The sequence below is a fragment of the Seriola aureovittata genome, chromosome 21 (genome assembly GCF_021018895.1).
Source record: "Seriola aureovittata isolate HTS-2021-v1 ecotype China chromosome 21, ASM2101889v1, whole genome shotgun sequence".
Classification (NCBI taxonomy): domain Eukaryota; kingdom Metazoa; phylum Chordata; class Actinopteri; order Carangiformes; family Carangidae; genus Seriola; species Seriola aureovittata.
In genome coordinates, this window is record NC_079384.1 from 18448724 (window position 1) to 18472070 (window position 23347).

The 23347-nt window shown below is 41.3% G+C and overlaps 2 protein-coding genes across 2 annotated transcripts; one reads left to right on the forward strand and one right to left on the reverse strand.

Moving 5' to 3' along the window:
- Positions 1 to 1471: 1471 nt before the first annotated feature.
- hid1b (HID1 domain containing b) lies at positions 1472 to 16573 on the forward strand. Its single transcript, XM_056366406.1, has 19 exons — positions 1472 to 1631; positions 3080 to 3229; positions 4189 to 4359; positions 6557 to 6679; positions 8986 to 9092; positions 10126 to 10242; positions 10422 to 10653; positions 10754 to 10810; positions 10893 to 11033; positions 11640 to 11730; positions 11830 to 11981; positions 12936 to 13014; positions 13099 to 13263; positions 13356 to 13577; positions 13973 to 14130; positions 14220 to 14303; positions 14388 to 14479; positions 15503 to 15661; positions 15884 to 16573. The coding sequence occupies exons 1-19, from the start codon at positions 1566 to 1568 to the stop codon at positions 15945 to 15947; spliced, it is 2430 nt and encodes an 809-aa protein (XP_056222381.1). The 5' UTR covers positions 1472 to 1565; the 3' UTR covers positions 15948 to 16573.
- Positions 16191 to 22809, reverse strand: LOC130162634 (proton channel OTOP3-like). The gene is made up of 7 exons (XM_056366407.1): positions 22239 to 22809; positions 22013 to 22149; positions 20205 to 20263; positions 19896 to 20050; positions 18227 to 18900; positions 17979 to 18152; positions 16191 to 17882 (listed from the first exon to the last, which is right to left on the reverse strand). The coding sequence occupies exons 1-7, from the start codon at positions 22600 to 22602 to the stop codon at positions 17712 to 17714; spliced, it is 1734 nt and encodes a 577-aa protein (XP_056222382.1). The 5' UTR covers positions 22603 to 22809; the 3' UTR covers positions 16191 to 17711.
- Positions 22810 to 23347: the final 538 nt, after the last annotated feature.

A 23347-nucleotide genomic window follows, 5' to 3' on the forward strand; every position in this document is an offset into this window, starting at 1 on the left:
GGTACCGATACCACAACAGCTATCTGTTGGGTAACTGATACTGGTGCATGTACTAATAATGACCAACAGAAGAAGTAATGTGTCAGTCATTAATGTGTGTGTCAAGAGGTCAGGAGGAAGTATTATTTACTAAATTTGGACTTTCAAGAATTATTCATCATCAAAAACAACAAATCTGACTCAGAAATGTTTATTTATGGTTTAGCTTCTTTGCTTCTTTGTTCCTGTCCTTTGATTTGAATATGTTACAGTCTTTTATTTGTATGTGAATGTTATGTTTTTTATACATTTAATTTTAGTTGTTGACAATTTTAGTAATAGTCAGACTTATTTTAAGCCTTTATTCATATCTCATTATTTACTATTAATGCTGAAGTCAATGGTTGCTTTTTTCTTTTTACAAAAATGTTTTTAATTTATTAATAATTCATTTTTAATTAATTACTAGGTGGAAGTCGTTAGTCATTAGTCTAATGAGACGATATTGAGACAGAATGGACATAATCCTCTGTCATCATTATTATAACATGTTGTTTTGTAAATTAATGAGTTGGAACACGACGAGTTCATGAATTATTCATAAAGTCAGTAAAACATTTGATTATGGTCAGTTACAGTTACAGACTAATATAGAGACGCGTCATAGTTGCATTCCGGTACTTAAACAAATAGCATACACCCCTGATTAGGATCCCGGAAGTCGCTTAGTTTGGATCCTGCTTGGTCGATGTTACGTTAAATTTCCGTCGGAATTTTTTGTTGAGTACACAGAGAAACAGAGAAACGGAGTAAGGCAGAATTCGTATTATTATTAAGAACATCCCTTTAAAAACTTCCATTTCCATTAAGTCTCATTCATTATATTTGTATCATACTTATTTAATATCCTAATTTTGTATCATAATTATTTTTAATCAAGTTTTCTGTGTAATTTTATTTTCTTTTATTTATTTGTCATGCTGACTTGTTTTAATTGGAATATCCCATGTAAAACCGTTTATAAGTTTTGTTATGAAATCCATAGTTTATTGTACTTTTACATTACACTTTTTACTTTAATCTTTGTGCCCTTAAATTTCATCTAGTTGAGGATAGGAGACTGTTCTTAATAAATATCAGTTGAATTCATGTTCATGTCTTATGCACATAACATATTCTAGCATAAGCTAACAACATAAAAGACAATGAGGTTGAGCTTGTTGTGACGGTAAATGTTAGAGACGTGTTTAAGTATACATGATGTGGATTTATATTATTAAAACTGAAATAAAAATCATTTAAAAACACATAATTACAACATCATACATTTACATTCTCTCCAGCTATTGTTTGGTGTTAAACTCAGCAGTACCACGAAGTCAGAATTATGTCTGTTACAAGGCCGCAAAAACTACAGCAGAAGCTATATTTGACGTACACACACTTGAAGAAATGGTTTACGAGCAGCACCTGAACGCGTCAGGAGCGCTGAGCGACTGAGCGGTGGATGAGGGAGATTATCCTCCTTCACGGCGACTCAGTGTTAACGCGGATCCAAACAGGCAGGAGGAGGACCGGGACAGAACATGGGAAACACCGACACTAAACTTCACTTCAGGAAGGCGGTGATCCAGCTCACGACCAAAACACAGGTGGGTTTTTATTTAGATGAAAACACAAAGGTAAAGCGGAGCGCGTCGTTTGTGCGTTTGTGGTTTATATTGAGGCTGTGGAGAGAAAGTTGGTACCAGATGGCAGCCTGACCTGAAGCCCTAATGACACAAAGTGGAGAGGAAAACAAGGAAAACACTGCAATCTGTGTAGAATTTAGGATTTTCACACTAAATACACATTTGCTTCGTGGAATATTTATGTTTCTGTCAATATTTTTATCACTTTGAGAGGCTTGAAAGCTCCATTTTGGCCTCTGGGTGAACTAGGTTTTTACCATTTCCTGTTTATTTTTGTTTAATGATCCTGAAATAACTTGAACATCAAACACGTGGCTTGAATAACGTTGAATTCAATGAGTTTTTTAACAGGCAGCAGAACTGTGTCCCCCTGGCAGGTGCATTTAAGGTGGAACTGACTAGATGTTATCAGCCTGTGTCACTGCTGCATGTTGGTTATACCTGCAACGGTTAGTCGATTAATCAGTCAATTGACAGAAAACTAAAAAGAGTAATTTTCAAGCAAGAATTAAACATTTAACGTTTTACTGTGACAATAAATTCAATGACCAGGTTTTTTTCACTGTTGGTCATTATTTGCACCCTCAATGATAATTTTAGTATCCTACATATGCTCTTCATGTTTTAAGTTAAGACCATTTATGTGCTGACTTTAATATCTGACTGTTGGATCTCTGAGCAGTTCACTGACTGCAGGACATTTGGTGATATCTACTGGACTCTATTCCTCCCTGTATCTGAGAAATGTTTCCTTCCTCCAAAGCGAAACATGATTAACAGTTGGAAAAGTGTCATTCAAAATCCCGCTTCTTCCTCTGGTGTTTTCGTCCAAAAAAGTTCCATTTATCAGCACTCTGGCTGATCCAGATGTTCCTTTGCAGACTGCAGGGGTTTCCGTCTGTCTCCGTGTCGACCCTGTTTGTGCATCAACGCTGCACCACCACGTCTATGTCAGTCAAAACTTAGTTTTATCTGAGAGATTTCTTGGTCTTCCAGATCTTATCTTAACTTCCACTGTTCGTCTTAACTGTCATTTCATTTTTTTTCAGTGAGCTTCATTTTCAGATGCTGGTTTACACGCCTAACCCTAACCCACAGTTGGTGACTGTTACCACAAGGTCTGGAGAGAATTTATCATCAGCTTCACCCGTCTTAGAAGTCTGAAAGAGTCAATCAATGCTGAACAAGTTGATGAAGTTTTGAGTTAGTTGTTCTCTATTTTCTCAACTTAAAGAAAACTAACAGAGCATTAACATCGAAGAAAGGCTCATGTTTAAGTCTGTTTGCTGATGTATTTATGTCTTTTCACTTCAAAAATCAACAGATGGAATTTGCTTAAACATTTGCAAACAGCTGTAAACACACAGAGTGATGTGTTGGTGTGTGTGTGTCCCTCCTCTCTCCTGCAGCCTGTTGAAGCCTCAGACGATCTGTTCTGGGACCAGTTCTGGGTCGACGCCTCCACCACCGCCCAGGATGTCTTCGCTCTGGTGCCGGCGGCCGAGATAAGAGCCGTCAGAGAGGAGTCTCCGTCCAACCTGGCAACCCTCTGCTACAAGGTGAGCTGCACAGATTACTGCGCAGCGTGTCGCGTTAGGAGCTGCAGCTGGGCTTCGGTCCGTCCTGGATACAGTGCGGGTCGGAGGAATGCTGCTGTTTGTTGTTCCCACAGTTTGAGTGTAAAACATGTTTGTAAAGGTCAAAGGTCATTCATGTTAAAGTAGAGGGAAGTTTTTAGACACAGCAGATGAGGAAAAAGACACAAGATTCGAGATTTGTAATTGAGATTAATTGAGATCACGGTTGTAAGAAGGTCTAGACAGACCCGAATGTTAGGATGGTTGTGATGCTGTACAAGAGCAGTGTGCAGGATATTCTCATTTTCAAGACTGAAGTGACACTTTCCAATGTACCTGCACCTATCAATCCACAGGAATGATCATTCAGATGTTTAAGATGTTTGGCCATGTTTCATTTTACCAGGTAAAAAAATGACAATGAATATTTTTTCTTGATTAAAAGTTTTGGAATTCAAGTCTCCATTAGATTTGCCTAAAATGGAAATTTGTCTTCCTGGCAACACAGTAAAAACATACATTTATAAAACACACAAAAATACATGAGACAAAATGAACATACAAATGACAAACAGCCAGGTGCCTAAGGTCTGCACTCCCCTGAATTCCCCTGAATCTCTTTATGGTATGTCAGAAATCTTAATGTTTTTTTTCTTTTCCTACTTCCTGGTTTAAACTAATTCATTCTCTTGTTCATTTCCTCATCTCACTTTTTGTTTCCCTGCCGGTGGAAAAAGTAAAGTGGCAACACCACAATATAAAGCCAGTATGTTGTAAATAAACAAGCTGCTCTCAAAACATTTGCTACTATATTTTTTTTGTCCATTTGGAGAAAAGCACAGAGGCTGAAGAATGAAAAATCTGTAACTGTCCAAACATTGTGTTTAATACAGTCTGAAGGTCTTACAGTCTCATACATGTGCTTTTGTTTGTTTCCTCAGGCGGTGGAGAGGTTGGTCCAGGGATCCGACTCAGGCTGCCCCTCAGAGAGAGAGCGTCAGATCGTCCTGAACTGCACCCGCCTCCTCACCCGCATCCTGCCCTACATCTTTGAGGACGCCGACTGGAGAGGCTTCTTCTGGTCCACCGTGCCCGGAGCCGGCAGAGCGGGGGTACGACTCTGACACACAGTCTGTTACAGGAAGTAGTTGGAGAGAGAGAGAGAGAGAGATGCCAGGTCATCCTCCAGGAACACTTGTGCTGTGTAACTTTCTCATCGCATCAGTGCTCACAGCAGAGGATTTTAAATGAAATGATTTCACATGAAGCTGGTGAAAGAGAACCTGCTGCTGTGAGTGGACTGTAATAAGAAAGGAATGCAGTGAGGAAGAGTTTGTCTGTGTGTGTGTGTGTGTGTGTGTTGTAGTTACACTTCACTGTAAGACCTGGAAGCTGCGTCTCTTCAGCTTCTTCTTCACTCTTATTAAATACATTACTGTTTTAATTCTTTTCATGACAGGAAGACATGAACTGACATTAATTCACATTAACTCACATTAACTGGCAGAGCTAATTTCAGTTTGATGTGAAAACAAAAACTAATTATGTTTCCGTGTTGACAAAGCCTTTGGCAAAAAAACAACTAGAAAAAAAACGTTTAATTTTTAGGACAATGTCGCAAAAAATCACAAGATGATTTGAAAGTTGTAAAAACTGTCTCTGTCTGTAAAAAGGTCAAGAATAAAAGTCTGCACTTATTATTTGTGTAGAAAGACATTCTCAGGAGGTGAAGCAGTGTTTCCAGTAATCACAGGGTTGGCAGTGCCGTCCTCATCTCCACTTGTCTAAATGTTGAAGTGTCTCTGGGCAAAGAAACCGAAGTCTCAGTTGTTCCCGATAATTAGACCAGCATTGTGCAGCTGTCGATGTGTGAATGATAAGCTGTATTGATGCAGCCGATTTTATTTTTTTAATTTTTTTTGCACTTTTCTGTTGCAATGCTCCATTTCTTTTATCAGCTAAAATTAAAGGTACCATGTGGAGTTCTTTTTGCCACTGGTAGCGCTATGGAGCAAAGTTCTTACGAGTGGTTGCCTGTTTTGTGAGACTCTTGTGCTTTGTGATGAGGAAGCAGAAATATTGGCGCAACTTTTATTTGTTTACTACCCCAAAACACAACTCCACAGGGTTTCTTTAAACCAGCTATAATCTATATTTTTATCCTAGATGAATGTACAGAGAATTATCACCTGAATCTGCAGCTTTTTGGCCCTTTTATAGTGAGTTACAGCTCATTGTTTATCTGTCTGGACACAACTTGACTGTTTTTGTTCGCTCTCACTTCTCTTGTTGTGTCGTTTTCAGTTGCAGCAGGCAGATCATTTTCACATCTGTAAAAAGTCACTGTCCACTAGCATTTAGCAGCTACAGAGCCAGATATTTCCCTCAAGAGCTGGTGGAGACCAAACACAGAGCTAAAAGAGAGGGATGGGCACATATGCCACCCCAAATAAATGCTAATGTTGCTCCATGTTGGCTAGATGAGGAAATGAGCAACTGTTTGCTAAAATGATTGCCATATGAAATCAAAAGCTGATGATATGATATTTAATACAACCGGCAAAGATTAAGCAAAAGACTAAACTGATTCACAGCAGCAGTTGTTGCACTAAACCCCTGCAGCTTGAGACAAGTACCAACCCGCAGTGCCTTGTGTGGTGTTGGAAGCAGCCGACAGAGGAATCCTATCCCTGCGCAGACAGTCCGTGGAGTTGAATCCGTCAGCAGCCTTTCAGCTCTGCTCACATCTGAGGATCTTAAGCCTCTTTGAGCTTCACGGTTCTAATAAACCTGCACCATTTAGAAGTGATGCTGTCTGACTTTCAGACCAGGGTCTGGAGGATCTGTAACGTGAGACTGTTGCTGCTGCTGTTGATGCTGTCGAGGTCACTGTCCAAAGCTGACGACCCCCTCACTCCCACCCCCCCCTCCTGACGGCTGCTGGTTCTCTGGTTACCTGGTTGTCAGGGGACCACGGTCCAAACACTACCCATATTGTATCTCCCCCTTCCTTCTGGCCAGTGGTTGAATTAAGGAGGGATCAAATGTCCCTTAATTAAAGTGTGGGACTGAGGTAAAAGGCAGAGCTGCAGCAGTGGGAACAGGCTAATGGGTTTGTTTGTAATCGTATGAATTCAGTTTGTAGAGAGTGTTATTGACTCGATTTGAAGAGAAGAAACTGTTTTTAAAACCTCTCTTTATGGCTAAAGGAAACTGGGCGTGGGCACAATAACATAAACTGTATATAATCTGTAATATTGACAGTTGACAGTCATGTGACCTCTCCGAACTTGTCTCTTTGCCCTCCAGCGTCTGGATGAAGATGGCGGTGATGATGAAGCTCGGCCGCTGGCTGAATCCCTGCTGCTGGCCGTCGCCGACCTGCTCTTCTGTCCAGATTTCACCGTCCAGAGCCACAAGAAGAGCAGCGCGGTGAGTCCACTCACCCTCCACGTTACCTTATGATCAGTGTGTGGCAGACATTCAGGTGTTGTCTGCAGCGGCCTCATTGTGCAGCTGCAGACAAACTCCAGCCAATATTCAGGAGCTAATTAAGGAGACTCACTAAAGTATCCACCTCGGGCTTATTTATTAACTGTGTGATAGATGCTTACTTACAAAAACAGACATGTAAAAACTAATACTTGGGCCACACATTTGTGTTTCTTCTGGCTCAATATACGCCTGGTTTCTCGGCCCTAACCCGGCCCGATGCTCAGATGCTTCTTCCACAGCCAACACTGGAGGATAGCAGCTAGAATCAGCCCAGATGTGGAAGTATATGGGCCAGCTTGCTGATATGTCATCGTCAAAGTTTGGACAGGTTTGGTACCATTGTATTGGTACAGAGACTAAAACCAAACAAAGGTGGAATGAAACCAGAACTTCCAGGTTCTGATCCAGAAATAAGAAACCTCATTTATAATCCCATTGACATTATGTTTAGATAAGATAGGAGCTTTTTTAAAATGATCTAATATGGTCGTTTATTCAGTATTTACGTTTTTAGTATCGCTTAACGAACACCATTCCCCATAAGTCCTAGACCTTTTCAGGCTAATGCTGCATTCATGTCATTTAAACTGCACTACAAGCAGCAGAGTGGGAGAAAGCGTTCACAACAGCCGCTGACTTAATTCAGAATCACAGACATCTGGAATTCACTGTGCATCTGGGTAAACTGTTTGCCAAGAAGTAGCTCCAACATGTGACGTCTGAAAAGCCACAACATTATATTTCTGTTAATGTGCAGCTTGGACAAAGAGTCTACAGCCAAGCTAGCAGCACTGTGAGGCTGCACTAGAGCTAGATACTAACATGTTCACAATGGCGGTGCTAACATGCTAATACTAAGCAGTTTTACTGTTGGTATTTTATTTTTTTTTTTAACTGTGGACAGATTAGCTAGGCTAACTGATCCACCTGCCTCTGCTCTGTATGCTAAGCTAGGCTAATTACATCCTGAAAAGCAATTGTTGGACTCCTTCTTTAAGAGTCCTTCAACAATAAAAGGAAAACAATGTTAGCTGTTTACTTTCCTTTAGCCCTCAAGCTACAACAGTCAACACTTCACTGCTCATATAAAAGAGTTAAGTCAGTTGTTTTTGCCCTGAGGCAGAGCAGTGAGTGCTGTTATTTCCTTCACACTAACCTTCTCAGGCAGCAGCTCGAGTTAATGAGTGACTCTACATGACACAGAGAGAGGGAGGAGAGGCCATGTTTGTTAACTGGGCTGAGAAGAACAAAGTTGACGCGTCTTAGTGACGTTGAGCAAACAAAGGAGCAGGAAATGGCTGCGCTGCGACCTCTGCATGGTCAGACCACTCCTCACACCTCACTCCCTCACAGAGGAAATGTTAAACCCAGCAGTGTGGGTGAAACCGTGCAGCGGAGGGTGGAAAATGACCATGAGCTGTTCCCGCCTGCCTCTGTGACCTGTGAAGCACACACAGAAACACATCAGTGGAAGCATGAAGTGGATTCTCTTGTGAGAATGCTCTGGGTTTGAGCTTTCAACTTATTTTTTAGCTTTTAAAATTATTCATAAAACAATTTGAGACTCTTTTGCTGATCTGTGACATTGCTGACGAGCCAAAAATCACCAAATTGTTGCTTCCAGGGTTTGTTTGAACACCAGTGAGTGTGTGTGTGTGTGTGTGTGTGTGTGTGTGTGTGTGTGTGTGTGTGTGTGTGTGTGTGTGTGTGTGTGTGTGTGTGTGTGTGTGTGTGTGTGTGTGTGTGTGTGTGTGTGTGTGTGTGTGTGTGTGTGTGTGTGTGTGTGTGTGTGGCACAATGCCCTTTGCTGTCAGTTTGCATGTGAGGAACAATGGTGGCACCTTGTCAGATCTATTCATGAAGCTGTAGTTATCTGTGCCGAGGTGTCACACACTGATATTGTCAGCCGAGTCCTCAGCTTAGGAAGTAGGTGTGAACACTGGCCCACTGCTCCGCTCAGACCTTTAGCTTTAGCTGTGAAACCTATAAAAATACTCTTTTCAAAATAAAAGTCCTGCATTCAATAAAAGTATAAAGGTATTAGAAGCTAAATTTATGAAGTATCAAAAGTAAAAGTACTCGTGCTGCAGAAAGGTCTCTGTCAGTGTTAAATTATTATGCTACTGGTACATTATTATTGATGTACTAATATATAAGTGCTACTGAGTGGTGACTCAGTTATCATAATTACACATAAGTCTAAATCATGTTACTTTCTATTACTCCTGTTTTCTCTGCTGCAGGACACAGCGGAGGCCGTTCGCTCCATAGACAGCTGTGAGTACATCTGGGAGGCCGGGGTGGGTTTCGCTCAGTCACCTCCTCTGAACTACATCCATGACGTCAACAGGTGAGGCTGCAGCGTCAGTAGCAGTGGATAAACATCTGATAACTGGATGTCTTATAACTAGTTACCTGTTCAGTGATGTTTGGTGGAAAGTTTGGGTTTCAGCTTATGATGAAATGATATTTGGCTGCAGGTTCAGGTTTAATACTGTGTTTAGATAATTTCCCTATTTCCTGATCTAAAGATTTTCTTCTGTTTTCACATTTTTGCCAATGTATGTACTTTTTTCTCCTTATTTCATACATAACATTATTGGAAGAGGCTGAAAAAAGTTAGTGCACACTTTTCTCCTATAACTGGAGGCAAAACACATTTACTGTAGGTGTGTCCTGTTTGATATAAATGAAGGAGACGGGAGTACATACCAACTCTGATGGTCTGGCAAAGTATGATTTCCTTGAAAAAGATCTACAGGCACTTTTAAGTCACTTTGGATAAAAGCTTCTGTCAAATGAATGTAATATAATGATGTAATGTTTTTGACTATTAGTGGCACTTTGGAGCAGTGCATTAATAAGCATGTCAAAGTTTTGTTTGCATCTTGTTCTCTACTAGCATAGGCATGATCACGCAGATATACATACTGTATGTACATCAGCATGAATGTTACATAATGCACGTTCCTGCTGACTGCAGAGGCCAGCGCTGCAATTATGTCGTGCACATAGGCTATAAAACACATGGGGATTCCTATGTGGAGTTTTATGATTGTGTGCAGCTCCACTGATCAACAGTTTATGGTGGTAATACTCTAAGAAACAATGAGTTATAGCAATGGCAATTCCCCAGCAAAAGTGTTTATGTTAATGTTTTATGTGGAAGGAAATGCATTTAAAAACTTTGTTAGGCCTGACGGATACACTTTATATGTGGATTTTGTTGTGGCTCTAGATCCAGACGAAAGTGACCGATTTCCCAAAAAGATGAATCATTAAACTAATGAATTTAGATGGTTGTATATCCTTGATGGGGGTGTGAACTCTTTCTACTAACGTTTCGAGTAACATCCGTTCTTCCTGTGTTCCTGTTTGTTCAGGACAGAGCTGCTGAAGTTACTCCTCACCTGTTTCTCTGAAGCCATGTATCTTCCTCCCTCATCTGAAAGTAAAAACCTCAATCCCTGGGTGGCTTTCTTCTGCTCCACGGACAACAGGTAACACACACGCACAAACACACACACACACACATGCATCACTCTCTGATATGCATTAATACTACGCCTCCTAAGAACCCTTCACTTCCGAGCACTTCTGCCAGCCCAGCATGCATGACCTCTCGGTGCACCTGTTTAGCGCTGACTGACCTCCACTTGTCTTTCACTGCGTCGCCCAGACATGCCCTTCCTCTGTTCACCTCCCTGCTCAACGTGGTGTGTGCCTACGACCCCGTGGGCTACGGCATCCCGTACAACCACCTGCTGTTCTCCGACTACCGGGAGCAGCTGGTGGAGCAGGCGGTGCAGATCCTTATCGTCACCCTGGAGCACGAAGCTGGGTCGGCCACCAGAGCCGCCCTCCAGGCCCTGGACCCCACCACATCCCCCGTAGCTGAGGAGGAGCAGGAGGTACGAGGGGGATGAATGAATCCATGAATTGATGTATAAATTATAGTAAACACGCTGATACTGATTCAGACTTTAAAATCACCTCTCTTATTTTTTTCAGCCTATTGGACCTGATAACCTCTTTGTGAATTATCTCTCCAGGATCCACAGAGAAGAGGTACCATGAACTACAGCTAGCCGTTTAGCACTGGATAGACTCATACTGGATGTTACAGTGTTGATTTTCTTTTTTTAATCAGGACTTAAGCTTCATCCTGAAAGGCCTGGCTCGACTGCTGAACAATCCTCTGGTCCAGACCTACCTGCCTCGATCCAACAAGAAGATCCAGTTCCACCAGGAGCTGCTGATCCTCTTCTGGAAATTCTGTGACTTCAACAAGGTGTGGAGCTTGTGTGGAGCGGCCATGAAGTTTGGTTCAGACATTCATGGTCCCCTCAGGATGAACTGTAATAACCTTGATGATTCTTTGACTTTTTCATGTTATCAAATACTTTGTTTATGACCAAATACCTGCAAAACTATGCCATTCCCATCAGCTTCAGCTGTTCTTTGTGTTTACAGCTAGTTTAACAAATGTTAGAGGCTGGTAAACGTCCTGACGTCACTCCCAGGCCAGCTCTGTTCCCCCAGCCTCTGCAACTCAATGCAATCTGCCATTTAGTATTTCTTTCTGAGCATGTCCCTAAATTAGCATGTACTACATAAGTTGATGAAACATCTTTGTTATCTTTTAGCATGCAGAAAAAAACTACAACTCCCAGCAAAACTAAGCTTTGTTTATTTATTCTAATGTCATTTTTCCACTTAACACTGAACACTGTTGAGCCCCCCCCCCATCCTGAGCCGTGACTTAACTTGACACCTCACCAAAATAAAGATTATGGAAAAGTCAAACATCACATATACCATGTTCAGAATCTGAAAACATTGGTATTATCATTGCAAACAGAAGAATATTAATGAAGCCTGACTGTGTGTGTCTTAGAAATTCCTCTTCTTTGTACTGAAAAGCAGCGATGTGTTGGACATGCTGGTTCCCATCCTCTTCTACCTGAACGATGCCAGAGCCGATCAGTGTGAGTCATACTTTACAATGAAATATTGTGTGAGCAGGTATTAAGCTGACTGTAAACTGTTATAAATCATTATTTGCAACCTCACCTGTGTATCTGCAGCTCGTGTGGGCCTCATACACATCGGCGTGTTCATCCTCCTGCTGTTAAGTGGAGAGAGGAACTTTGGCGTTCGTCTGAACAAGCCGTACACTCTCCGTGTTCCCATGGACATCCCTGTTTTCACAGGAACCCACGCCGACCTCCTCATTGTGGTAAGAGGTTAGGTGCTGAAACAAAAGAGAGCTCTTTGGTAACGATGTTTAACTATAATGTCATGTTTTTGATAGATTTGAAACAACTCAATAAACTTACAGTCTGATAAAAGACACATTTACAGGATGTTGCAGTTATATTTGATCGCACTTTCCCAGATAGCAAAATGAAACTTCTGCTCCAACATATGGCTGGATACTCAGCCCAAGTCTGGCCCATAAACTTCCACATTATTGTTTATTGTAGGTCAAACAAACTAATGAATCCATAGCTCTCAGCTGTGCAACTAACTGCTAATGTAGCATGCTAACGTAAACCATAGTGTGGCAGCATGCTAACTAAATGACTGGTAATATGCTATCAGTGTGTTAGCATGCTAACAAAACTAAACATTAGCATTTTAATCATCTGTGACTGAGTATGTTACAATTAATTAGCACAACAACAAGCTAAATGTTTAATGTCTACAGTAAATGTGTCTTTTCTATTTTAAAAGCTTTTGTTTGCATGTTTGTTTGTTTGTTTGTTTGGGGTGGTGTTTATCCAGATTGATGCTTTAAGAATAGAGGTTGTTCTATTTTGAGACATATCTGTGATTGAGTTGCATTTAATATCATTTACTGGACTTGAATTGACTCAAAGCAGAGTTTGTTTTAAGCACAGCTGAGTCTGATTATGTCGTCCTGAGCCTGATAAGCTGAGTTTGAAATGTCCTAATAATGCCACCATATAGAGAATTACCCAGTTTAATTCAGGCAACATCATGGTCTTTCTTCTTAGCCCCATTTACATTTTATACTCAAGTAAGAAGCTGAGAATATCAATTATTAATAGTTTTTTGTTTGTTTGTTTTTTTTTTGCTTGGTGACAGCAAAGAGTTAGAGAAGATCTTACAGTCTTTCTCATATTTCTTACCATCATTATGATTATTGCTTTTACTTTTTCATGTCTAGATTTTCCACAAAATCATCACCAGTGGACACCAGCGTCTCCAGCCTCTCTTTGACTGCCTGCTCACAGTAATAGTTAACAGTGAGTATCACAGATGAAACATCCCCCCCTGCTGGCAGAATAGGTGAACTAAGTTTTTAAAAGCCTCCCTGCTGATTTTTACAGTTTCACCTTATCTGAAGAGTCTGTCCATGGTGGCCGCCAACAAGCTGCTCCACCTCCTGGAGGCCTTCTCCACGCCCTGGTTCCTTTTCTCATCCCCCCACAACCACCACCTGGTCTTCTTTCTGCTGGAGGTCTTCAACAACATCATACAGTATCAGTTTGATGGTGAGGATGTAGATGTGAACTCAACAGTATAACGCTTTGCAGCTCATTATGGCGTCCCCTAACTAACTTAAAATCTAAAATCTCCCTCACAGGCAACTGCAACCTGGTGTACGCCATCATCCGTAAGCGAAACATTTTCCACCAGCTGGCCAATCTGCTGTCTGACACAGTGTCTATCCAGAGGGCCCTGCAGAGGAAGAAGAAGGCCGGGATTTCAAGGACTAACTCGACAGAGAACGAGTCCATGGAGGGCTCCAGACCAGCTGTACCTGCTGAGCCTGGCACCCTCAAAGCCAGCTTAGAGGCCACCCCAGGTATAAAGTTTGATTGTATAAGAACTTTCAAGGTCATTTTATCATAAAAAAGAAAATCAGTCATAAAAACCCAGACTAGATACTAGAAAATAGATGTAATGTGTTAATTACTGAGCTTTAAGGATGCTGGTAGGCAGATTTTGTTACCTTTGGACATAGCCAGGCTAGCTGTTTCCAGTCTTTATACTAAGCTAAGCTAGCCAGCTTCTTAAATTTACTGGACAGACATAGGGATGGTATCAGCCTGTCATATTCTCAGAAAAAATATGGAAAGGGATATTTCCCAAAATGACTAATTATTCTTTTAATGTTCCATTTTTGTTTTAATAAGCTTTTTGAATGTTCTCGTCATCCCTTTTACCTGCTATTAAAACATATCATCTTGTGTCCTTTAGGGATAGATAAGATAACAGAGAAGTCCCAGGTGAGCGAGGATGGTACCATGGTCACTGTCCCAAACTCAGACTCTCCACAGGCCAGACAACAGACAACAGACAACAGTGCTGCAGCTGGAGCCAGCGACACAGAGTCCAACTCCGAGAGAGACCACAAGGTACAGCGGAGAACACGTCAGTGATGCTCTTACTTTGTTTATGGTGTTTTCTTTCTAACCCCTGCAGCTGTTTTTTATGGCGTTGTCAGGTTGGCCACACAGAGTCAGAAGCAGCGAGGAGTCGGTTGTCAAGTGTGTCGTCAACAGTGACCTGGAGCGCTAATCCAGACTGGGTTAGTACGAGTCTTTTCCTCTGTATCTGTTGATGTCACCATCTATATAGAAATATATATATCATGCTACCTGTGTGTTCTCAGGTGTTGTCATGGAAGGCAAAGCTTCCTCTACAGACCATCATGCGGCTGCTACAAGTCCTGGTCCCTCAGGTGGAGAAGATTTGCATCGACAAGTAAGAAATACTCAACGTTAATAGTCAAAAGCAAACATCTTATTACTGTATAATTTAAATTAATTGTTTGAAGCCATTGGTGCTAAGCGCATTGTATTTCTCAACAAATAAGTGTCATCAAGGCGTAATTGTGTTGTCTTTGTTGATAAAAGTGGCACTGCCCATTGTGCTAGATTTTCCAAGAAGAAAACTCAATCCAGCACTGGGTGCTTGGCTTCTATCAAAACATCACATGTAAATCTGTGGTGTGTTTTTATCTAGAGCTGCAATTAGCAATTATTTTCATTATCAATTCATTTTTTTAAGTAGTTTTCTGTAGAAAATGCCATAAAATAGTGAAAAATGTTTGTTTTAATTTCCCACAGACAAAGCTGAATTCCCTGAATGTCTTGTGTTGTCCGTTTCAAATTATATGACAAAGAAAAACAAAAAAATGTACACATTTTAATGCTGGAACCAGGAAGTATTTAACATTTTTGTGTTTAAAATATGAGATTATTTAACTAAATAGTTGTCAATTAACTGTTGATCAGCTAATTGTTGCAGCTCTAGTTGTATCACATTAATTTCACATGAACAAGCTCCAGATTTTTACTTCAGAGTAGCACTAATCAGTTTTCTCAGCCACTTGGGGGTAGAACTCAACAATAAGCTAAACATCACACACAGGTAAGACACAACCTTATAAAGATGGTATTAACTATTTACACATTAAGCAGACATGGATCACATGATCATTCAAAACAATAGTCAGTCCAGAATGGACTGAAATATCTGGCTCTTTAGCTTGTAAAGGCTCCACTGAGTTCACCAGCTAGTTGCTAACTTTCTCTGTTGACTGTTTGGAGCTGGCAGGAGGCGCACAGTGCAATTATCACACTGAAATCAGCTCCCTGCTCTGTGCAGCTCAGACAAACTGCAAAATATGTGAAAGTTCACAGTTTGTGACTATGATTTCACATCACACACAGTGATTTGATCCATAGTTAATATGAACATGATCAGAGCTGTTGTCTTCCTCAGGGGTTTGACGGACGAGTCAGAAATCCTCAAGTTCCTTCAGCATGGGACGCTCGTCGGCCTCCTCCCCATCCCCCACCCTATACTCATCAGAAAGTACCAGGCCAACGCCGGCACGGCCATGTGGTTCCGCACATACATGTGGGGGGTCATCTATTTACGGTAAGAAAACTGAACAGGAGCCTGTGTGTGACCTGTTTGTTTCACCTTCTCCGTTTTTGATCAAGGTGAAAATATGAAATGACTAAAAAAAAAAAAAAGTCCCCTGGTAGATTTATTTCAGACTGCTCTGACAAGTCTGTGCAAGAATCAGCGTTTGGCCGTCACGGTTCTGAGTTTTCACAATGTCTTGTTTTTCCTCTGTTTTGCCTCTTGTTGCCGTAGTAATGTGGATCCTCCAATCTGGTACGACACGGACATAAGGCTGTTTGAGATCCAGAGGATTTAGAGGAGCTGCTGAAGATGTCCGGTCGACTCAGGGATCCTGAAGTCAACAACACGAACGTCTGCCAGTTTACCTTCCACACACCTCAGCTCTGATCAGAGGAGCATTTATTTAAAGACAACAAGCAGACACAATCTTCATTTTTGTCATTTCTTTAGACAAAGTTTAGGAGAATGTGTCAGTAAGTTACTGCATGTTCTGCGGAGCCTGTATCAAGAGCAGATGCCGTTAAATTGATGCCAAATGTAATCATGAGACGTGATTTATTGAATATTTAATTATTCACTTTGCCAAAAAGATAGTTTGTGGAGGTTTTGCACGTAGGTTTGTGTTGTGTTTTTGACATGTTCAGAACACACAGAACACTTTCCGTTTATCTTTAAAACTCTTTGCCACATGTGAACTACTGGAAACTGTAGACTGAAGGACGCTGAAGCCTTTCACATTGTGCTGAAAGAAACTACACATGGTCTTAATTGAGACTGAAACTCAGTGCGGTGGAGGACCACTGACTTTTCTCTCACGTCCTGACAGACAAAATGTTTTCTGTTGCTGAAACAACAAGAAACCCGCTTACAGATGTGAATATTATATTGAATCCTGTCAAAATAAAAAACTGATCAGTTTGAGCTCAGATGAAGTTATTTAAACTCATGTGTTATCATTTGGTGTCTCACTTTTGAGAAGACGTCCCACCAGATTTTGGAACCTGGCTGCAGGGATTTGCTTCCATTCAGCAGCGGTCAACGGTAACAGTCTCCATTTTCCCAAGTTATGGGCTTGTGCACTATTTAGAGGTACTTATAATCTACGTGTATTTTCTTACTTTATACTTTCACTTCACTACATCTCGGGGAAATATTGTACATTTTGTCTGCACCATATTCATCTGACAGCTGTAGTTACAAGTTACAGATAAAATACAAATAAAATACAGTGTTTTCTGGCTTTTTAGCAGTGCCAGGTTCAGAACCCTTGTCATATTTCAAATGTGATTTCCCCTCTAAACATTTCAGATGGTTTCATTTAAATACATTTTTGAGGCCCACAGCGGTAAAATTGCTCAATATTTCGCAATAAAGAGAATATTCTATCTATCTATCTATCTATCTATCTATCTATCTATCTATCTATCTATCTATCTATCTATCTATCTATCTATCTATCTATCTATCTATCTATCTATCTATCTATCTATCTATCTATCTATCTATCTATCTCCTAAAAGGTTAATATAATATTGTGTATCTTCTCTCCTCTCTTATTAATCATCTCAGGACCCCTCAGATTTATGTGCTGGCCTTTGGAGGGGCCTGAACCCTGGGTTGGGAACTACAAGACTAAACTACCTAACTTTATATAAAATGTGTGTAAAACCAGCTCCATCCCGAGCGGCAATAACAGTAACTGGCTGGAGAAGCACTAATGTGGTGTCAGAATCAACAATCTATTAATGTCAAATATTATCACATGTCAGATACAGAGGACTTTTACTTCGATTCTTTGCTGGACCTTCACTTGTAATGGGCTATTTTCACATTGCTGTATTAGCATTTTTACTCAAGTAAAACATCTAATCCACTCAAAAAGCATTAGTGAAGTTCAGCTATGATGTTGGGTGAAAGGTCTGGCTCACAGTTGATGTTCCAGTTCATCCTAAAGGTGCTCAGTGATGTCCAAGTACTTTTGGCCATATAATGTATATAAACTAAATTATTTATGAACGTCTCAGCAGTCAGACAGTCAGTGTTAGGCCGCGGCTGCCCATCATGCAGAGATGAGCAGCTCCATCAAAGCTCCCACTGAGTGCATCCTGTAGAAGACGCTGAGCGGCTGACCCAGATTCACCAGAACAAACCAGGTGCTGAAGCCGAAGAACTGCTTCCCCAGGCCGTTCTCGAACTGGGGGTGTACTCCGAAAGCAGGTATGACCCACAGCTGAAAGAGGAGGGGACACTCGTCAATCACAGAAATGAAGTAACAACAAAAGAAGTTGTACTACTTAAAAAAAACAAAAAACATACAAGACTTTACCATGATATTACAAAGGATGAGGAAAGCACAGATTTCTTGAATCGCTCTTTTGCTCCAGGGCTCCTTCCCATGATGCTCCTGAACAGCAGGGGGTGCTGACGTGTTTCCCTCCAGCAGTGAAATAGTTGTTGCCCTCTTCTCCTCTTGTGTTGGCGTGGTAATATTTTTCTTTGGCTGTGGGACAATTTCTCATTGAAATAAAACCTTTTCATGCTAATCTACAAAACATTCAAATAAAATGCAGGTACCTTAAAAATGCTGCTCCTCTCCCTCTCTTTCTTCTTGGTCAGCAGGCTCGGGTGCCTGTGGAGGCCTTCAATGATGAAGATGTTCTGGAGGATGAGCTCCAGCAGGCTGAGGAGGGAGTAGGACAGCTCCAGGTCCGCCAGAGGAGCATTAGTCCCCAGAGCCAGGGCCGCCACCAGGGAGAAGTAGGAAAGGGCAAGCTGGCCCAGAGCTGCTGCCACCAGGAGGATCACGTCCAGGCTCCGAGTAGGGTTGTGTCCCCCTTCATGCGCTCTCCTCTCCAGCCTGTGGACCAGCATCCCAGCCAGGGAGCAGAAAGACATGACGGGCATGACGGCTAAATGGTAGCCGTAAAATATGAGGAAGGCGGTGAGGCGAAGCTGCCGCTGGCTGACCCACACCTGGTAGAGAATGAAGACGGTCACTCCCACTACGAGGACCAGGCCGCCGAACACGAGGCCGTATATGATCCCACCTTGGTAGACGACACGGAGGGTCAGCTTCTGACCAACGTGGTGACCTGGACCCGTCCTGCGCCCCACGTTCTTCCACATCACGTAGATCATGCAGCCCGCCATCAAGTAGTACTCGATGTTGAAGGGGTAAAGGATCTCGAAGCCTTTCCTGAAGGCGAGGCAGGCTGCACTCGTACTACACTGACACAAGGTCGAATTACCTGGAGAAATACACTGATTACAATGCAGAATACAAGGCAGGGATGTGTGATTATACCCATGATGTTTCCCTTTATTGTACAAAGATGTATTTCTCACAACCTATGTAGCAAAATGAAACTTATGGCCCAACACATGCCTGGGTCCTCGGCCTGAGTCTGGCCCAAATACTTCCACATCTGTGTAGATTCCGGCTGTTATCTTTCAGTATTAACTGACAACCAGAAGATTTTCTGTGTGTGCGCCAGAATTTGTCCATATGTTGAAGAAGCACCTGACAATCATGCTGGATATGGGCCAGATTCATTTTGCTATCTGGGAAAGGATCATATCTAATTAAGACTCCTAAAGGTTCCTATCTAAGAGTCTCCTCATATCTATTCAGACAGTTTGTCAAGGCAAGTTTTACTTCAACTTTATTCTTGTCTCACAGGACAACACATAATCAAAGTTTAGATAGATGGATTTGTGTTTTCACCCTTGTCTGTTTGCTGGTTTGTTTGTTGGTTTGTCAGCAGGATTACACAAAACCGATTTGCCCTGAACTTGGAGGAGGGATGGGTCATGGATCAGAAACAAACCCATTACATTTTGGTGCCAATCTGCATCATTTACTATGAATTAGATTTTTTTTTCTGAAGTCTGGTGTATCTAGTTTGGCATTGGTCTTGGCAGAGGTCTGTGATCTCTAAACACCCTTCTAGTTGCAATTGGTGATTATTTGATGTGCCCTTAATCAACTGTTGAACAAAGTCGGATCTGTAGAGTTTTCTTCGTATATTTCTCTGCAGCACAGCACTGTGTAAACCATCATTGTATTTTTACTCATTTTATTACTAAAGCACATTCCACTGTGTGAGGAGCTATTTTAGTGCTAACGTTTAATGAATTACTCTTGGACCAAAAACTTAGGAGTCCTAAAGTTAGATGCCCATTATTTTGAAGAAGTTCTTCTGCTACTTTTAGCCTTAGGTTGTTAAGTGAATACAGCCTCTACCTTCAAAATCAGAGATGTCTGCTTCAGATGAGTTTATGTTGCTGAAGTGAAGACTATCCTCCTTCTCTAACTCGATCTCCTCGTGGATGGAGTCCTCTGTGACTGAGTTCAGCCACAGCAGCAGGTCAGCAGAGAGGATCACCATCAGCCCGGACCTGCATCCAGTACAGCAGGTAAATATAAAAAAAAATCTCTTTAAAACAAGAACAAATACAAAAATAACAAACACCTGAAGCTAGAAATAAAAACCATCTTTAACTATGAACTAACACACGTATAAAAATGTCTAAAATATGTAAAGTGATGCACCTGGTGATTATCTTGTGTCTGTGAATACAGTCTTTGGAGTGAGCCCACAGTAAATATGTCTACAAAAGAAAAATCATCAGAAGAGGGATTATGAGACATGGAAATAATGAAATAAAACACATCAGTCATTTTTTGCATTTGTGGTTTGCCTTCAGTACTGAACAAAGTTGCTTCTTATTGCGTCTTATAATCATGAAGTGATTGTTTAATCATTTCAGTTCTATTGAATCAGCCCATTCCTTAGTCTTGTGAATTTTAAAGATATTTGAGGCTTTAAATTTAACATTTTGCAGATTCTGATCATTTTATTTGAACTGCGCCTGCTGCCTGCAAAACTGTAAAACTTTCACTTTTCATATTTTTCTTTTCGTGTTAATCTAAATAAAGCTAAAATTATAAATGTAATGCATATTTTTTTGTGTCAAGTGGGACCATGCAACTTTGTAAAGGAGCTTTTTATACCTTTTGCTATTGCTACAAATCCAGCATTAGCATTAACAGCAGTTTTCTTACCAGTCTTGGCAAGAGTTTCGACTATTGTTGCGTTTACATTGCAAGAGGTTATAATACGTCCTCTGAGCAGCGCTGCTCCTTCAGGACAGACTGGACACTACAGTGACTCGGTATCAGAAAGTGAGGAGACAGTCCGACCGGGCCAGAGCTAGCTGGTTAGCATGCTAACTTCAATAGAAGAAAAGAAGTGATAGAAATAGAAGGAAAACAATAAGGTGGTTTCCACCACTTGAGACAGCTTTCTTCTAGACTGGTAAGTAAACAGCTGTTAATGATAACGTTGGCTATGTAGCAATAGCAAAAAACTTAGATATAGCTCCTTTAAGGAAAAAAATAATCCCCCAATGGAGGGGTTGTACCAGTTGAGCTACAATTTGTTTCACCATTAGCCAAATAATGTAAGATGTTAAGGTGTTTTTAATTCAAAACTTAATATGTGTAGGGCATAATAATTTTCAACTGACCACCAAATTGCACATTAAACATAGAATTAGCAGTTTCCATTATCAGGCAAAGTTTGAACCATGTGTTTCCATCCACCTGTTGTATGCATATATAGAGGCTACAGTCCTCGCTGCAGCTGGCCCCCGGTTCGACTCCCGATTCGGACAGCCCTTTCCTGCGTGTCATTCCCCCTCTCTCTGCCTCCCCATTTTCCTGTCTCTCTACTGTCCTGTCCTTTAAGGCACAAAAAGCCCCAAAAAAATAACTTAAAAAAAAGAAGTCTATAAATAAAAAAAAAAAAACTTGAAAGTTGCTGTGTTGATAAAAAACAAAATGTGACTAATAGGTGTAAACATCAGACCTGTGTGGAGCGATGAAGAGACTTTAACATCCCTCAGATTAATACATAAAAAGATCATTCAGTAATAACGCCACATTTCTATCATGACAAAACCACACCATCCTCCATTCAGCAAAAACAAACAAAGCATAATCCTACATCCATCTTTTTGTTTTAACAGTCCCGATCTGGTCTGGTCCGACCTGTTATGGCGGCTAATGTTAAAATATTATTGTGTCATGCTTGATTGAGGATTTTCATCTACTTGTAATACTTTTGCACTTTGTAACGGCATTTAGCATTAGCCTATAATTAGCTCCAATACCATAATAGCTGCTGTTGAGCAAAGGTTGCATGGCAGGCCTAGTCCACTTCTACATGTTACAACTGCTATGTGGCTTCACAAAGTTCAAGTTTTTCTACAATCAAATGTTGCCTAACATTTTTCTTTCTTCAGCTTTTTGTTGTTGTTGTTCTTCAGTGATTGATGTGGCGGCAGAACTTTCTTTACCTGCAGCACGAGAAAGGGAGCCTCTACGAATGGAGAGAGCACTTTAGCAGCAGGATTACACTCCCTCACACTGAGCAAATAACCAATCCTGCAGATGTACAGCAGCAGACTGGCAGCAGCAAAAAGTATCAGGACCACTGGGACAGAAAAAAGGGATATTTCAGTAAAAATCCACAACAAATATTGTGTAGATTTTGTCATATAATGATGATACACAGGAACTTACAGATGACAGTGATTCCCCCAGCATGGTGGTCTTTATGTGGGCAGACCCCTGGCTGTTTCCTGGCCCACAGCAGATACCACAGCATCCAGATCAGACTGACCCCCATCAGCAGCAGCATGAACACCAGGGGCTCCTGGTGCTTCAGGCCCTCTGGGTTAAAGGTCTGACCTGCCACCAGAGCCGCCCCCAGCAGGACTATATTCATCCCAAGCAGACCAGAGATCAGACGCCTCCCGCTGGGAACCCAAACCAGCACCGGATCCAGCTCTTGGTCCTGAGTCTGGTTGTCCGGTTCATCTCTGGAGGGACTTCCTGGAGTCACCCAGGAGGAATCGAGCTCAGTGGCTCCAGAATCAGGATCCATACTCACCTTGTTTATTCCTTCTAAAGACTCTCTTCTCTTCCTTTGACCCTTCTTCTTCTTCTTGTTTCCATTCAGGTTCCAGAGTTTTCCCTCAGTTTGCTCAGCCGTCGCACTTCAGCTGAAACGTTCAACATGTGAAGACGTGCATATAAAAGTTGCTGCAGTCGTCTTGATCCGCCTTCCCACACTGCTGTGGGTGTGGTCATGATCCGGCACATTAATAACAACACACCTTTCATATGAAAAGCCACAGCTATCATGTTTACTCTTCATGTTGACCTTTGTTTTTCACTTGCTGTGCCGCTGGAACAAAATTAACTTCACGGCGCCAAAGGACCTGAACACAATCTGTGTCAAACTCCAGTGGAGGCTTTCTTAAAGTCAGCCACGTTATTTTACTTTGAAAGTCTTTATCAGCTGGGCTGTCTGCCATGTTGTGTCACTGTTTGTGTACGGCCCACACCAGGAACTGATTTATAAATGTGTAACCTCAGTCTTATCGCTGCACTGCCCCAAGTAGCAGCTAATAGTTGAGTCAGAGGTGATAACCTGCAGCAGCTGATTATACTTTTGTTTTAGTTTCCGTTTAATTTAAAGGTGGTTTTTCATGTTTTAGCCCATTTACAACAAATCACATGCACTTTGTATCACTGCTTTAACTTCAAACCACATAGAGGTTTGATTTTTATAAAGATGAATATGAATCTATTTCTTTTAACGCCAAACACCTGATCTTTTTTCTAGA